The 15940-nt window shown below is 48.0% G+C and overlaps 1 protein-coding gene across 4 annotated transcripts in view; it reads left to right on the forward strand.

The window, feature by feature from the left end:
- Positions 1–2044: 2044 nt before the first annotated feature.
- BIN2 (bridging integrator 2) overlaps positions 2045–15940 on the forward strand; it is a 33952-nt gene continuing 20056 nt past the window's right edge. For 2 of the 4 annotated variants that reach the window (XM_019419387.2, XM_019419393.2), the window contains exons 1-2: positions 2045–2184; positions 10464–10544. In XM_019419387.2, coding sequence (XP_019274932.2) covers positions 2104–2184; positions 10464–10544 — 162 coding nt within the window. In that variant the 5' untranslated portion in view covers positions 2045–2103. Of the gene's footprint in view, positions 2185–2652; positions 2776–10463; positions 10545–15940 lie in introns of those variants that run through there. The other 2 variants (XM_019419386.2, XM_019419388.2) reach the window with 2 other exon arrangements.

Genomic DNA, 15940 nt, shown 5'->3' on the forward strand with positions numbered 1-15940 from the left:
AAGATCGTCCGTGCTCTAAAACCACAGGATTTGGTGATCATCAATTTCAGTTCCCAAGAGACTGGTATGGAAGAGAGTTTCTTAGGAAGCAGTGGCTGGGGGCTGTGTGGCTGAGGATGCCGTGGACTCCTGTCCTGTGAGTGACATCGGTGTTGCCCTCCTTCTGCTAGTGACAGACCTGTTATCATCACCATCTTCTCTCAGTGTTCCCACAGCACCGCCATCCTCTGGCCTTCTCCCCTCTTCTTCCCATCCAACATCAAGTCCTTCCATTTTCTGTACTCTCACCCCTTCTAGAACAGCCCCGCGACGAACATCAAGAATAAACCCTAATGATGTAGAACCTGACAATTTTGTACCCACCTCTATATAAATGCATTAAGCACATACTATTATAATCGTCTGATGACCAGCCCATCTCCACCTTCAGACTTCAAGCATCTTGAGGTCAGAGACTGCATTTTTAAAAATTTATCTTGGGGCGCTTGAGTGGCTCCATCGGTTAAGCATCCAACTTCGGCTCAGGTCATGATCTCACAGTTCATGGGTTCAAGCCCTGCGTGGGGCTCTGTGCTGACAGCTGGGAGCCTGGACCCTGCTTTGGATTCTGTGTCTCCCTCTCTCTGCCTCTCCCCCCTCCCCTCAAAAATGAACAAATGGGGGCGCCTGGGTGGCGCAGTCGGTTAAGCATCCGACTTCAGCCAGGTCACGATCTCGCGGTCCGTGAATTCGAGCCCCGCGTCAGGCTCTGGGCTGATGGCTCGGAGCCTGGAGCCTGTTTCCAATTCTGTGTCTCCCTCTCTCTCTGCCCCTCCCCCGTTCATGCTCTGTCTCTCTCTGTCCCAAAAATAAATAAAAAACGTTGAAAAAAAAATTAAAAAAAAAAAATGAACAAATGTTAAAAAAAAATTTTTTTTTTTTTAATTTTATCTTGGTTTCCCAACACCCAGCAATGCCCAGCACACAGCTGACCCTGAGGGCAGTATGTCTGTTTGGGGGAATGGCCTGTAAAACAATCGAAGACAAGCCTCCCTCTCCATACTCCTCAGTAAATTATTTTGATCCTCTTCCCTTCCTGGAGGAATGTTACCTCCGCTGTAAAATCCGTGAGTAAATGGTTCCTCCAAACCTACTGTTCCTAATTTCCAGCTATCCCCTCAAGGGAGACAGGAAGTAACTTCCTTTCGGGAACCTTCTCCCTCGGGAAGGCACAGATGTAATCTCAGCAGCCTCGTCCCCACTTTCCTGGTCTGTCTTCACTCTGCTCCACCCAGTACAGGCCCTAGTCTGTCCAGCCAGAAAGTCTGCCCCCTCCCCCCCACCCCAGCATGAGCTTCCATTCTCTCCTCCCCAGTCCTTTTCCAGTAAGATCCTCTCCTTTCCCAGGGACCCCCATTTCTACCTCTGGCTCAGTTGCTCCCTTTCAAATCCGCCTGTGGAGTCCTGTCCCTTTCCGCGCTCTATCCCTACCAGTTCTAGGCTTACTGCCAACCTCTCCGCAGAGGCTTTCCATCTTGAAAATCCCTGGCACCAGAAGCGCATTTTACTCGACAACCCAGGAGACGTGCCCGCGGACGTGAAACACGTTTCCCCGATGTGGTCAATGCCCGTGCTAAGTGGAGATCGCGATCTTTTCTACCCCATCGTTCCAGTGGCTTCCCGGTGCTGAGGGTTTCGGCGAATCGGCTTTCTGGCGCGAATGTGTCCTGGCTCGCAGGAGAAAACTCGGTTCCCTGGGGCTGGCGCGCCCGTCCCTCGGGGCTGCGCAGCACTGACGCTGGGCTTGAGTGAGCGCCGCCTGAGGGCAGGCCCAAGTTTCCAGCCTACTCCTGAACAGGTGCAGCCCCCAACCTGGGCTCCAGAAGTGCCCGGTGGCCTGGGGGGGCGGGAGCTGAGCGGCGGTGGGCGTGGGGGCCCCAGGGCCATCGTGGCGGCGCTGGCGGGGGGGGGGGCTCTTGGAGAGCCCGTGGGGGTCTCGAGCGGCGTGGGGCGGGGCGGCCACGGCCACAGCCGGATGTGAGGCATGCTGGGAACCGCACTTCCTCCTTGGGGGCCTCCAGAAAACCACAGGTCGCTGGGCCCAGTCTACCCGGAGCCGGCAGGATGGCGGAGGGCAAGGCGGGTGGCGCCGCCGGCCTCTTCGCCAAGCAGGTGCAGAAGAAATTCAGCAGGGCCCAGGAGAAGGTATGTGGCCGGGTCGCACCACCTGCCCTTCCGGCCGGCCTGGCTCTGCGAGAGAGCGGTGTGCGGTGGGAGTGGGGGGTGGTGGGGGTGTCCGGGGGGCCTGGGCTGAACAGAAGGTCCCAGGCAGACGGGAATGGGAGTGGATTTTCCTTAAACTACAAAGAGTTGGTAGAGAACAGAAAAAAACTACCCGTTCTTGGGCAAGGATAGGGAAGCAGAGGAGACCACAGTCTCCCTCGGGAACCCTAAGTAACGCTCAGGCGACCCAGGAAAGGTGGGAGAAAGGAACCAACGTTGGCAGATTTGTCCTAGCAATCCAGCCAGGGTGCTCTTTCACAGACGATGAAATTGAAGGTTGCAAGAGGGCATTCTCCCCAAAGTGAGGACAGCAATGACCAGCTGTGCTGCCAGCGGGGACCGTAACCTAACCCTGCCTGGCCTCTGGGCAGTGTTTAAGCTGATGTGAGCAGTAGCCCGTATCTGCTTTCTGTGCGTTGAAAAGTACACGGTCCAGGATGATGAAGGAGCATCTCTTTTTAGATTGGGTCCTTGGTTGGCTCTGGGTGGCCTTACTCCAGCGTCAACATTGAGGTAGGCTGTCCACCTGTAACACTTCTCTACACATTATTATTTTTATTTATTTATTTATTTTGAGAGAGAGAGAAAAGATGAGCTGGGGAGGGGCAGAGGGGGAAGAAGAGAGAATCTGAAGCAGTGTCCACACCCAGCCCAGAGCCTGGAGCCTGAGGCAGGGCTCCATCCCAGACTCTGGGATCATGACCCGAACTGAAATCAAGAGTTGAGGCAGAACTGACTCAGCCACCAAGGCGCTCCTCGACACATTTTAGTGACATTCTTGTTTCTTCCTTTTTTTTTTTTTTTTAATGTTTATTTATTTTTGAGAGAGAGAGTGCAAGTGGGGAAGGGACAGAGATAGGAAACAGAGAATCCAAAGCAGGCTCCGCACTGACAACGCAGAGCCCGAGGTGGGGATTTGAACCCACAAACTGCGAGATCATGACCTGAGCCCAAGTTGGACGCTTAACTGACTGAGCCACCCAGGCGCCCCATGACATTCTTGTTTCCACCTGTCCAGGGTATGTCCTTCCCTTTTAACCTGAACCTCTGCTCTCCACGTAGCAACACTCTGATAGATGGATCTCCTTTTTCTGCCTTTGAGGAAGCCGGGGTCATATGAAAGAGTGGAGGAAAAGGCAAGATTTTGTGTGGCTCGACTTCATTACTTCACCTTGCTCTGATTTCACCTTGATCACGATTTTAGCCTCTTCGAAGGCTGTCTCATTACAAATCTGATAGAGATCAGAGCCTGTGGGAAGGTCTGGTTAGAAGTGGTGTGGAAGAGAAGGAGCTACCAGCTATGTGACGGGTTGGAAAAAACAAGAAAACCCAGGAGACAAAAAAATTCATGGATAATAGTTTGGTTTTTTTTTTTTTAATTTTTTTTTAATGTTTATTTATTTTTGAGAGAGAGAGAGAAAGACAGAACACAAGCGGGGGAGGGGCAGAGAGAGAGGGAGACACAGAATCTGAAGCAGGCTCCAGGCTCTGAGCTGTCAGCACAGAGCCCGATGTGGGGCTCGAACCCACAGACCGTGAGATCATGACCTGAGCCGAAGCCGGACGCCCAACCGACCGAGCCACCCAGGCGCCCCGATAATAGTTATTTTTAAAAGACACAGCAGTTGACTTTACCTCACTGTTTCACCTTCTGTCCTCATCCAGCCTATCATCAACACTATGCCCTTGGGGATTTCTCTCCTTTTCTAAGCATGGACTCCAAAGCTTTAGATAAGTAACGTCCCTGCTCTGGGCTTCAGATTCTGCACGTGTAAAAATGAGAGTGGTGATGCTTAGTGACTTGGAAATTCAACGTGGTAAGGATGCCAAAGTGAGAACAGGAGAGGGTTCCTTGAACCTCAGAAGCAAATATTCCCCAAAGGGAGAACCAGCCACCCAGGTAACCTGTTCTTCCTGGTCTGAACCCTGAGAATGCAGAGAGAGGAGCTACCTCACCTCTGCCTTGGGGACCTTTCCAGGTTAAGGCAGAAAACGGGAGGATGCTCTGAACCTAGACATAAACACAAGGGCGGGCAGACATTGAACTTGGAGCAGTACAGTTGGCACCGTAGAGGCAGCGGCTGCTGCCTGGATAGAGTGGGAATGGCCTGGAATGTGAGGAGGAGCTCAGCCCAGCCTGCCAGAGTCCTTGAGTCTTGACACGTTATTGAAGGCAAGAGAGAGAGGGAGAGGGGCACCTGGGTGGCTCAGTCGGTTAAGCGGCCGACTTCGGCTCAGGTCATGATCTTACGGTCCGTGAGTTCGAGCCCCGCGTCGGGCTCTGTGCTGACAGCTCAGAGCCTGGAGCCTGTTTCAGATTCTGTGTCTCCCTCTCTCTGACCCTCCCCCATTCATGCTCTGTCTCCCTCTGTTTCAAAAATAAATAAACGTTAAAAAAAAAAGTTTTTTTTTTTAAAAAAAGAGAGAGGGAGAAAGTTACAGTCAAAAGAAAGGACTCCCTGGAACAATTTGTAGTTTTTGTATAAGCAGTTGGCTGTAATCTTCTAAGTAATACGTAGTAACCACCGTGTCAAATAGATGTGTCAGGTATCGAGTGCCGATTATGGTCGAGGCAGAGGACTTCAGGAAAGACACGATCCCTCTCTCTTTATGGAGCCAACGCTCTCGTGATAGGATCTCATTTCACCTTTGCCGCCCTTTGTGCATGTTATTAATATCCCAATTTTAGAAATGAAGAAGCGAGGCTCAAAAGAGATCGGCAAATGGCAGAACTGTCACTGAAACCCAGGTGTCCCGCCTTTGGATCCCAACCTCAGGCCCGCTCTCTCTACAAGCCTCCTGATAAACCACTGTGACATCTGTGCCTGCCCACTTCCTGCTGACCCTCTCTCTCAGGAGCAAAGCTGGGAGTAGAAACACCTTTTGCTCAGTCCCCCTCCTCTGAAAATCTAGGCGTGAAGGTCCAGTGACCGACACACACGAGGGAGATGAAGCGTTCTTCTTGTTTTATTTTCCAGTCTCCACCCAGATGCAACATGAGACTGAGTTGTGTCTTTACAGGAAGATGCGTCTTCACAGTTCAAATGAGTGCTTTCACCATCCACGATTGCTCTGTGGCAAATGGCTCGGAAGGGGCATTGTGTTACCCCTCCTTTGCTGGTCTTTTCCTCTACTGACTTTTACTCAACCGGTCTCCCAGAGGGTTCTGTCAACAATACTTAACCGAGAAATTCCTTTGCCCGGGATACTGGGCTGGACCCAGGAAGGAATTTAGAGATGAATAAGAGGCACTCTCGCCTGCCAGAAGCTTACAGTCTAGTTAAAAAAAGAAAAAAAAATTGGTGAAATGAGTCACCTGAGAGGTCTGCAGTCTGTGGGAATTCAGAGGAGAGAAAGACTGAGGAGAATTGAGCGAGGTTTTTTAGCAGAGGCGGAATTTGAGGTAGGAATGATGGCCGATTAGTAGTTCCTCAGGCAAGTGGGGGGAATGGAACATTCTAGCTGAGGAAATGCCAGCATGAGCCAGGCAGGGAGTGTGGAAAACCATTGAGGCAGAATAGTGAGAAATGCAGGTGAGCTGGAGTACAGGGATCGGTGGCAGAAAAGACGGGAGAGTAAATTTAGGACCACGCTAAGGAAAAGCCTACTTTAACGTATGTCCCGAAAATGAGGATTTCTCACAGAAACTGCAATATTGTTATCACACCTAAGAAAAAAATTTTAACAAAAATCTGTCATCTCTAATAGCCAGGCCCTATTCAAATGACCCCAATTGAGAGGGTTAACTAAAGTATCATAAATGATTAGGGGGAAGGGTCCTAGTAGGGACCTATAGCCACCAAACATCTGCAGTGAATTTTTTTGTAATCGCTTTTTCTCTTGTTCCTCTTCTTTCTCTCTAAACGCAGAATTCTTAGTGTGGAACTTTAGAGAACTGGCATTGGGTGCACTGTCATTAGGAAGTGAACCAAAGGTAGAATGTATTAATTCTTTCAGATGTTTGTTCAGCACTCTACATTCTCCGCCGTCAGAGAACTTTCGTTGCGGGAGAACATCTACAACACGGCGTAAGTGCCTGGATACGCAGCCCTGTTGCTTATGGCAACAAAGGACTTTGGGCCCAGGGCACTGGTTATGCTCTCAGGGCGATCACACTCATCTTTCAGTTTCACAGTTGAAGGTGGGAGTGTTCAGTTCACATACTCACACCCCTTCTAAGCCTTTTTGCCTTGAGCCTTTTGGGGGTTGGGGATACTGGGCATGCCACATTTACGCTAGCCGGGGGTTGACTACCCTTTCGGCCCCTTCCACCTAAGAACACCCCCCAGCCCCTCCAGGCAAAGGAAGGGAGGAGTAGCAGGAAGGAAGTGAGAGCTGCAATTACCACTTAGACAAGGTGGTTTTGCAACTTTCTGTTGTCTGGGGTGGGGGGGGGGTGCAGGGAAAATGGCAGACCGGGTGTACCCAGGGTCAGGTGTTCAATGAGCTGGAGTCAGAGACACAGACAAACATATGGCTGAACTGAGAAGGAAATAGGCACTCATAGGGAAGGGAGTGCAATTGGACATAATGCTAATGGATTTGTATTGAGCACTCACCAAAGGGCAGCACTGAGAACGTATGTCATTTAATTCTCCGGACAACTCCAGGAGATGCTGTTGTGTAAACAGAGGCTCAAGAGACAGATAGGCTTATTTGCCTAAAGGCTTAGAGCCATAAATCGAAAGGCCAAGTTGGGGCGTATATCTGTCAGACTCCAGAGCCCTTGATCGTAACCACTACAGAGAGAGCTCCAGAAGTTAGAGATGCTAACCACTGGGTTAAGAATGGGGACACATGTGGGAATGCAAGCTGGTGCAGCCACTCTGGAAAACAGTATGGAGGTTCCTCAAAAAACTAAAAACAGAACTACCCTACGACCCAGCAATTGCACCACTAGGCATTTATCCAGGGGATACAGGTGTGCTCTTTCGAAGGTGCACGTGCACCCCAATGTTTATAGCAGCACTATCAACAATAGCCAAAGTATGGAAGGAAACAGCCCAAATGCCCATCGATGGATGAATGGATAAAGATGTGGTATATATATATACAATGGAGTATTACTCGGCAATCAAAAAGAATGAAATCTTGCCATTTGCAACTACATGGATGGAACTGGAGGGTATTCTGCTAAGTGAAATTAGTCAGAGAAAGACAAAAATCATATGACTTCACTCATATGAGAAATTCAAGAGACAAAACAGATGAACATAAGGGAAGGGAAACAAAAATAATATAAAAACAGGGAGGGGGACAAAACAGAAGAGACTCATAAATATGGAGAACAAACTGAGGGTTACTGGAGGGGTTGTGGGAGGGGGGATGGGCTAAATGGGTAAGGGGCACTAAGGAATCTACTCCTGAAATCATTGTTGCACTGTATGCTAATTTGGATGTAAATTTTAAAAAATAAAAAATTTTAAAAAAAGAATGGGGACACATGGCAGGGTGGGGGCGCCTGGGTGGCTCAGTAGGTTAAGCGGCCAACTTCTGCTCAGTTCATGATCTCACGGCTCAAAGGCTCATGAGTTCAAGCCCCGCGTCGGGCTCAGTGCTGACAGCCCAGAGCCTGGAACCTGCTTCCAATTCTGTGTTTCCTTCTCTCTCTGCCCCTCCCCTGTTCATGCTCTGTCTGTCTCGCTCTCACAAAAATAAATAAACATTAAAAAAAAAAAAATAAAAGAATGGGGACATAAGGTCAGGGCACCTGGGTGGCTCAGTCAGTTGAGCCTCCAACTTTTGATTTTGGCTCAGGTCATGATCCCAGGGTGGTGGGATGGAGCCGCACTCAGTGCAGAGCCTTTTTAAGATTCTCTCTCTGTCGCCCTCTGCCCCTCTCCCCAGCTTGCGTGTGCTCTCTCACTCTAAAAAAAAATGAAAGAATGGGGACACGTGGGCCCAAGTCTCTTTGTAGAGCCTTCCTCACTCCCCAAGACCTGGGCACTCTTGCACGTGATTCAAAGCCCTTCACGATGAGACTCCAGTTTCCCTTTCTGGCTCCCTTACCCGCTACTCCCCATAACACACCCTAAACCAGCCATGCTGAGTCACCTCACAAAGCGGTGTGAATGTGGGTGGGTATTTCCGTGACTTTGTCCTCTTTCCACCCTCCCCCCTTATACTCTAGTTCAGTCTAGCAAAATCTTAATTCAAGTCCCAGCCCATTGGTCGGTCCCCTCCCGTTGTCAGTCCCACTCTCCCTCCTGTTAGAAGTATTAAGTATCTCTTTGCTGGGTACTGAGAAATCTAGATGAGTAAGGCAAGTACCCAGTTCTCAAGGAGCCTACAGTTTAGAAGGAGACATAGCTAGATAAACCTAAATCATAAAATGGTAAGAGAGGGGCGCCTGGGTGGCTCAGTCGGTTAAGTGTCCGACTTCAGTTCAGGTCATGATCTCACAGACTGTGAGTTCAAGCCCCACGTCAGGCTCTGTGCTGACAGCTCAGAGCCTGGAGCCTGCTTTGGATTTTGTGTCTCCCTCTCTCTCTGCCCCTCCCCTGCTCATGCTCTGTCTCTCTCTGCCTCAAAAATAAATAAAAACGTTTAAAAAATTTTTAAAAAACGGTAATAGAAATGTATACAAGGTGTAGAAGTTGCGAACACTTAGAAGGGAGTGATTAACGGGGCGCCTGGGTGGCGCAGTCGGTTAAGCGTCCGACTTCAGCCAGGTCACGATCTCGCGGTCCGTGAGTTCGAGCCCCGCGTCAGGCTCTGGGCTGATGGCTCGGAGCCTGGAGCCTGCTTCCGATTCTGTGTCTCCCTCTCTCTCTGCCCCTCCCCCGTTCATGCTCTGTCTCTCTCTGTCTGTCCCAAAAATAAATAAAAAACGTTGAAAAAAAAAATTTTTAAAGAAGGGAGTGATTAACTTGATTAATGGGATAAAGCGGTTAAGTGTCATAAAGGATATAGAGTATGAATTGTTTTTTTTAATTTTTTTAAAGTGTATGTATGTATGTATGTAAATAATTTCTAGGGGCGCCTGGGTAGCTCAGTCAGTTAAGCATCTGACTTCAGCTCAGGTCATGATCTCGCAGTTCGTGGGTTTGAGCCCCTCATTGGGCTCCATGCTGACAGCTCAGAGCCTGAAGCCTGCTTCCAATGCTCTGTCTCCCTCTCTCTTTCTACCTCTCCCCCACTCATGCTCTGTCTCTGTCTCCCCAAAATAAATAAATGTTCAAAAAAATTTTTTTAAATAATTTTTATAGCCAACGTGGGGCACAGACTCACAACCCCAAGATCAAGAGTAACTGAGACACGTATGGGCACTTCATGCAAATTTGTTGAGCAGGCAAGTGGAGAATCATTAGGTTTTAAGCAGATGCAGGAGAGCAACAGCAAGGGCCCAGAACACAGTTATGACCGCGAGACTAGAAAGCATGGGACGGTTTCCAGAGATGGACATATTGAGGGATTTGATGAAGGAGGTGAGGGAGAAGTAGTTGAGGGCAACTTCTGAGATTCTAACTTCGGCCCGGGGGCAGCGTGCCTCCTCCCAACATGAGGGCTACAGGTGGAAGATGCAGGGCTTTCTTGCTTGTGTACAGGTGAGTGTCCCCTGTGAGAAGAGGCACCGTATCTTTTTCATTTTCCTGTCCTTTATATTAGTGCTGAGACCAATATGGTGGTTGGCTCCCAGGAGAGAGGAGATAGCATTCATTTCGAGCTGGGTTCTAAATGCATTGTGTCGGTCTTCTTCAGCGTTTTCCACAAGGGCTCTCCTAAGAGAACAGTCTCCTGCCTGCCTCTAACCTCATCTATCTAGAGGAATCTGGGGCTGTGGCTGGAAGACCATCTCTCAAGTGAAAAGTACCTTCAAGGCTCATATTTTATCGTTAGGGCTGCATATTTTACATTCTTATTAATCCTTGTTTTAATATAATACTTTACCCCAGCCCACCCCCGGAACCCCACTGTAAATAATAATGTCATTCCAGGCATGTATGCCATATTTATTCTGGGCTTTGTATATACACTCTCGCACACTGCCAGATACCCTCAGGCATACCCCAATTTGAGAAGAACCACCAAATACGATTTTTTTTCCAACAGTGCACCCTATATTTTTTAAATTCCATTGGGCTGATACGAGTACAGCCCTTTAATTGCATCTGAGACTCTGAGAAGCTAGGGTCATAAGAGGCCAACAGATGAGAGGGACTTGACTCCACCTCACTGACCTTTCCAACTTATATTCCCAGGTTCTGCAGAAGTTGGGGAAGACTGTGGAAACCAAAGATGAACGGTTTGAACAAAGTGCCAACAACTTCCACCAGCAACAGGTAATCTGGAGGGTGGGGAGGGGGAGCTTGGAGGAAGAAGGGAGACCTGAGGGCCGGGTAGCAGAAGAACAGGAGATTTGGGCAAGCCAACAGGCATCCCTCCTACCCCACCCTCCCCCCGGGGTTGGGGGGCAAGGGCCACAGAGTAACCTGCTGCTTCTTGTTTCTCTGGGAACCAGAGACGCTTCCCTTTCTTTTTCCCACCGACCCTGGGTTTTGGGAGACAGACAAGTGTTCTTTCCTCTGAGTGGTTCCCCCGGGGTACAGGGGCATCCCTAGGTCCTTGGACAAAGTTGGAACGAGCCCCTGCCACTTTAGTCTTTGGCTGATCACTTCCTCAGGGTGCCTCTCTCCCACCCTAGGCTCTCCCATCGTAGTAGCCCCCGATTTTCCTTGTTGCCTCTTTGGCCACTACATCTACCTCGCTGAAGCCCAGAATTCTAAATGATCCGTCCATCTTTTCACCTGTCATTCTCACCAGCAAACCTCCTATTGTCTCGGTTCCTTCTACCTTCACTGGCTGCTACCGGGTAATTCTCTTACAGAAAATTTACATTGAGAAGTGGGCAATAGGTGTAGGCTTCCATGGGATATTTCACTTTTTTTTTTTTTAAGTTTATTTATTTATTTTGAGAGAAAGTAAGCACGAATGGGGTGGGGGCAGAAGAGAGGGAGAGAGAGAGGGGAATCTCAAGCAGGCTCCGCCCTGTCTGTGCAGAGCCTGATGCAGGGCTCAAACTCACCAATCATGAGATCGTGACGTGATCCAAAGTCAGACACTCAACCGACTGAGCACCACCCCCCCACCGCCACCCAGGTGCCTCAAGATATTTCACTTTCCATCTCCATGTGCCAGGCATTGTGCATGGTGCTTTACACACGTGATCTCACTTAATTCTTACATGAGCCCTGGAGATCGCAGTCCCCTCTTTGTAATAGAAGGGGGTTATTGACTCACGTGAATACCCAGTTGTAATGTGGTCCTAACACTTAACTGCTCAGAGTTCGGCCACATTTCACAGGTTAAGGGCACTGTCCCCAACAAGACTGCTTCACTTCGGACACCAGCTGCAGGCTCCAGAGCTCCCAGGACACCCACACTGCTGACCAATGCTACAAATTTTGGGGGGGTCCTACTAGCCACTCAGTTCCTGTAATCCACAAGAACAACCCACAGAACTCAGGACAGTGCTCTATTTACAATTACACTTTTATTATAAATGACACCCATCAGGACCAGGCAAGTGAAGAGGGACATGAGGTGAGGTCCAGGAGAATTCCAAACGAGAAGCTTCTGTGTTCTCAAGATGTGTCACCTTCCCAGCACGTTGATATAGGATTACCCAGTAGGGAGGCTCACCCAAGCATCAGGTGTCTAGAGTTTTTTGTTGTGATTTCGTTACATGGTGAATCATGGGCCACATGATTGAATTTAATCCGTAGCTCCCTTTTCCCTCCCTTCTGCTGGAGATCAGGCTGATATCACCTGTCTCAAAGCCCCAGCCCTCTAATCACATGGTTCATCTTTCCAGCCTGACCAGCCACCATCCTGAGCCATTTGTTTATTATAAACTCACACGTGATTGAAGAGGCCCACCATGAAAAATGAACACACTCCCATCACTCAGGAATTCCCAAGGATTTAGAAGTTAACTTCCCAGGACTGGGACAAAGACCAGCCAAATTCATTCTTGCACAATATCAGTGCATCGAATTATATGGAAAGTAATTCTTTATGATGCTATTAAAGGGACACTAGCTATATCCTATAGAAATTTTTTGTCTTATGTTCATTTTTGAGAGAGAGAGCATGAGCGGGGTAGAGGCAGAGAGAGAAGGGGACAGAGGATCTGCAGCGGGCTCTGCCCCAACGGCTGAGAGCCTGATGGGGGGCTCAAACTCGTGAACCATGAGATCATGACCTGAACCGAAGTTAGACACTTAACCAACTGAGCCACTCGGGCGCCCCTAGCTATAATCTAATTCAGCAGTTAATGGTATATCAGGATCATTTGGGAAATATTTTTAAATGCAAGGTCACCTGTAATAGGGCTTGGGATTCCGTAGTTAGTAAACTTGTTTTAATGGATGATTTCAAATATACACAAAGATAGGAAAACCTGTATGATTAATCCACATGTACCCATCACCCAGCTTTAATAATTAGTCAACTCACTTATGTCTCCACCCACTTTCCCCCATCCTTGATTACTATGAAGGGCAGTCTGCATATCATATCATTTTATCCATAAATATTTCATTATTAATCTCTAAAGATAAGGACTCTTTATTTTTTTATTTTAATTTAATTTTTTTTAAGTTCATTTATTTTTTTGAGAGAGACAGCGTGAGTGGGGGAGGGGGAGGGGCAGGGGCAGAGGGAGGGAGAGAGAGAGAATCCCAAGCAAGCTCCTCACTGTCAGTGCAGAGCCTGATGTGGGGCTCAATCTCACAAAACTGTGAGATCATGACCTGAGCCGAAACCAAGAGTTGGATGCTTAGCCAACTGAACCACCCAGGCACCCCAGTTTTTTAAATTTTTTTTTAAGTTTATTTATTTATTTAGAAAGAGAGAGAGCTGGGGAGGGGCGGAGAGAGGAGACAGAGAATCCCAAGCAGCCTCCATGCTGCTAACACAGAGCCCGACATGGGGCTCAAACCCACGAACAGTGAGATCATGATCTAAGTTGAAATCAAGAGTCAGAGGCTTAACTGACTAAGCCACTGAGGTGCCCCAAGATAAGGACTCTTTTAAAATATAACCACAAAGCCATTATCACGCCTAAAAATATTTTTCTATAAGATGTTTACTCATTACAACAAACCAGAAAGGACAAGAAAAACATGAATTAAAAAATCATGATTTTGCACCCTCCCATGCTACAACCACTGTTGTTTCATATCTTTACGGTCACTGTGCTATGTATGTGTATGGTAGCCAAGTAAATCCAGAATAAATAAATATAAGGTTCACAATAGTGAGATTATTCTGTTTGTAATGGTTTCATAACTTGCCCTTTTCAGTTAACAACGTAATACAAATATCTTTTCAGATATTTCAAGTTAATCACCCCACTAAAACATAAGATTAAGTGATACCTTTAAAAAACAAACAGCAATAATTTCATAATTCAAAATGTCCAATGTTCACTCCCCTATTTTTTTAATCCCCTGATTTGTTTAAAATTTTTTTTAACGTTTATTTATTTTTGAGACAGAGAGAGAGCATGAACAGGGGAGGGGCAGAGAGAGAGGGAGACACAGAATCTGAAACAGGCTCCAGGCTCTGAGCAGTCAGCACAGAGCCTGATGCGGGGCTCGAACTCACGGACCACGAGATCAGGACCTCAGCCGAAGTCGGCCGCTTAACCGACCGAGCCACCCAGGCGCCCCTCCCCTGATTTGTTTAAATCAGCAACTTGTGGACATGTTTAAGTCACTTAAAGTTAAATCTCTTCATCTGCAGGTTTCTAATCCCTCCCTTTTTGTGGTTTACTTGCTGACCCCGGGTTGTTTTCCTGAAGTTTCCTGCAGGCTGACTGAATCCCCATGGTACTGTTTAACATGATCCTCTGTCTCTTGTATTTTCTATAAATGAATAGATTTAGAGGTTTGATGAGATTCAGATTTTGTTTGTTTGGGTGGCAGGAATACTTGATATTTTTCTAGGTGGGATATTCTCTCATCTGGAGGCACATAACGTGTTCTTATCTTTTTTTTTTTATGTGACACTAACAGCCATAGTTGATCATTAACTGGAGAGTCTATGTTGTATATTAAGCTTCTAGTAATTATGAGGTGGTAGCCAGTCTGAGAACAGCATTTGGCAACCACTGATTTTAGTCTGAATTGCGGGGGAGGGGGGCGGAGGGCGGGGAATAGGATCTGAGAGGGAAGTGATTTAATCAAGGTAAAGCACAAGGGCTACAGAGCGAGGATTCAAACGTGAACCCTGTGCTTTTCCCCCTGGACCGCACGAGGAGGCCTCCCTGGGCCTCTGCTCAATCAAGGTTACCCTTCAGCTTTTAACCCCAGTATGAAAAGAACAGGAGTCAGTAAGTCAACACCCACGTTGAAAGGTTTCTGTAGCTCGGTCCTTTCTCCTCCTCTCGGCCTTAAAGGCTGGATCTACCAATGGCAGGTGTGTGGGAAGGAAGGGTCAGCGATGAAGGAAGGGCCATCTAGAAGAATACGAGGATCAGATGAGACAGTCCCCTCAGAATCTCCTGGGTGAGCCCACCAGCTGAACGTCACTTGAAGAGGGGGTGGAGATCTGTTTGAGAAAGGAAATGGAGGGCGATTAGGAATAAGGGAAGCTTTTCTCCTGAGAGAATGATTTACCCGTAGTGACTGGTATTTGAGCCTGCCTGAAAATTTCACTTAACAAGCGAGCCTGCTGTATGCCAGGCTAGATCCTGGTATTTCAACACAAATAAGACAATACGCCTGCCCTCAGGCATTCACCGTTTAAGGAAAAAGACAGTAACAACACAGTCAGCTCTGAGACGGGACCTCGGATAGCTCAGACGAACAGAGGGGGGAAAGACAAGGTCAAGGAGATTGAAAGTGAAGTGTTCCAGAAGTTGGACCAGCTGGTCATGTACCCAGTCCCTTACCGCAATCAGCTTGTAGGTGTATTTTTTATCAATAAATAAATATTCCCAGGGGCGCCTGGGTGGCTCAGACCATTGAGCATCCGACTTCGGGTCAGGTCATGATCTCATGGTTCGTGAGTTCCAGCCCCACATCGGGCTCTGTGCTGACAGCTCGGAGCCTGGAGCCTGCTTCGGATTCTGTGTCTCCTTCTCTCTCTGCCCCTCTCCCGCTTGCACTGTGTCTCTCCCTGTCTCTCAAAAGTGAATAAACGTTGTAAAAAAATTGTTTATAAATAAATAAATATCACTCCCAAACTTCCCAGCCTGATTTCAAGGTCAGGCCGCTTGCCCAGGTTCCTAATCAAATTTCCATAGGTAAGTTTTCTTTGAAGGCTTTGTTTACTTCCCCATTTCCCCCCCCCCCTCTTCAAAACATATTATAGAGGAAGAATTGTTTTCCCCAAGCAGCATTTTAATCTCTTATTTCTGGTAGTGACAGCTGCTTCCAATTCATTGCCTTTAAAATCAAACCCAACAATCCAGCTTCTCGTCTCCCCTCTGGGCCTCCATTAGATGGAGCATTTCTAGAGCTTACTCCAGGACCTTCAGGCTACTTACTATTGTGCAGAGCGTTTGGGTTTCTCTGAGTCCATTTCTCTCCAGCAAGTGGAGAGTCCCAGGACAAGGACTTTCTTCTCCATCCTCAGTACCGCAGTCTCTTAGGACACAGCTCTGTCTACCTGAGGGTTTAGCACAAGCTTCCACAGCGAATGGTCCATTACCTGAGGGCTGGGGCTGTTT

The sequence above is a fragment of the Panthera pardus genome, unplaced genomic scaffold (genome assembly GCF_024362965.1).
Source record: "Panthera pardus isolate Hobbes unplaced genomic scaffold, ASM2436296v1 HiC_scaffold_6, whole genome shotgun sequence".
NCBI classification, from domain to species: Eukaryota; Metazoa; Chordata; class Mammalia; order Carnivora; family Felidae; genus Panthera; species Panthera pardus.